Source organism: Ranitomeya imitator, chromosome 7 (genome assembly GCF_032444005.1).
Source record: "Ranitomeya imitator isolate aRanImi1 chromosome 7, aRanImi1.pri, whole genome shotgun sequence".
NCBI lineage: Eukaryota > Metazoa > Chordata > Amphibia > Anura > Dendrobatidae > Ranitomeya > Ranitomeya imitator.
The window spans coordinates 201,901,716-201,903,233 of NC_091288.1; the positions used below are offsets into that span (position 1 = coordinate 201,901,716).

The 1,518-nt window shown below is 52.6% G+C and overlaps 1 protein-coding gene across 1 annotated transcript; it reads right to left on the reverse strand.

Moving 5' to 3' along the window:
• Positions 1–1,030: 1,030 nt before the first annotated feature.
• On the reverse strand, positions 1,031–1,518 carry LOC138646014 (histone H3). Its single transcript, XM_069735490.1, has one exon. The coding sequence runs from the start codon at positions 1,488–1,490 to the stop codon at positions 1,080–1,082; it is 411 nt and encodes a 136-aa protein (XP_069591591.1). The 5' UTR covers positions 1,491–1,518; the 3' UTR covers positions 1,031–1,079.

The following is a 1,518-nucleotide window of genomic DNA, read 5'->3' on the forward strand; positions in this document are numbered from 1 at the left end:
GCTTATTGTGCTCTTATTTCCCCGCTTCTCTATTCTTCTCATCTCGGCGCCGCTGCTAGATCTGTTGGTTATTTCGATTTTTTTTCATTGTTATTTATGTTGCTAGTTTCCAGCTTCTGCCAAATGTTAGCTAGTAGAATAAAAAATATATTCTAGGGACAATAATCTACAGAAAACTCGTGATCCCCGGCAGTCACTCATCATTACACGTGGTGCCGGACTGGCGGCCATTACCGGTCCCTCAGAGCAGGGAGCTGCATGTAACCAGTCACCCTGCGGCTCCAGCCCTGGAGAAGATGGGAAAAGTCAAATATACGAGAATTGCTTAACGACCCACCCACCACAAATGCGACCATCGCAGCACACGGGGGAGGGATCTGCTCAGACCAGTGTCAGGCAGAATAGATCACATAAAGGCGTCATCACCGATCTGAGGGACAAATGAGGTTATTAACAGAAACTAAGCGCAGAGATCTCCGATCCGAACAAAAGAGAACAACCTAAAGCCGCAAGACTGAGGAGGCGGCACTAGGACCCAGCGCGTGAGACAGCAGATTGTGATCGGTTATGATCCTCAGGAGCGCGAGCAGCAAATGAGCGGGAATTTCAAATCCACCAGCGGATCGGTAAATGACCACAAAACATCAGCATAAAGAACCGTTCTCAGGAACCGACCAATCACCGATTACTTTTACTCCATTAACTCAATAGTGACCGCGTTCCTGCAGATCCACCCCATTTACGTCTGCACTGTATAGGAACCGCACATCCACCACCGCAAACCCGGTTGTGCACTGTACACACTTTACGCGGTCCTTATAACACGTCGGTTTTGTTATAGATGTCGGACACTTTTGGACTGGGCGAGAATAGAGAATGTGCAGAGCGATAACCAATATCGCTGATCACCTGCAATATCGGAAGCAGCAGCCTCCGTCCATTTAACTGATCGACCGTGCCTGCGCTTCGTACACTGAGAATACGCGCAGAAAAGGGACTGCTCAGGAATCGGCTCATTTGGGAGAGACTTTGGTGGCTCTGAAAAGAGCCTTTGTGTTGTGGTCGCAGCCGGGGCAGATCTAAGCTCTCTCCCCACGGATCCGGCGGGCCAGCTGGATGTCTTTGGGCATGATGGTGACCCTCTTGGCGTGGATGGCGCACAGGTTGGTGTCCTCGAACAACCCCACCAGATAAGCCTCGCTGGCCTCCTGCAGGGCCATGACGGCCGAACTCTGGAAACGCAGATCGGTCTTGAAGTCCTGGGCGATCTCCCTCACCAGGCGCTGGAAGGGAAGCTTACGGATCAGCAGCTCGGTGGATTTCTGATAGCGGCGGATCTCACGGAGAGCGACTGTTCCCGGCCGGTAACGATGCGGCTTCTTCACTCCACCAGTGGCGGGAGCACTCTTCCTGGCGGCCTTTGTGGCCAGCTGCTTGCGGGGAGCTTTCCCTCCGGTGGATTTACGAGCGGTCTGCTTTGTTCTTGCCATGGCTCCGTATAGACGTGTCGGGCACAGA

What these genes read in the sequence shown, in the direction of transcription:
- LOC138646014 (XM_069735490.1), bottom strand. Translation starts at nt 1,490, where the DNA reads ATGGCAAGAACAAAGCAGACCGCTCGTAAATCCACCGGAGGGAAAGCT.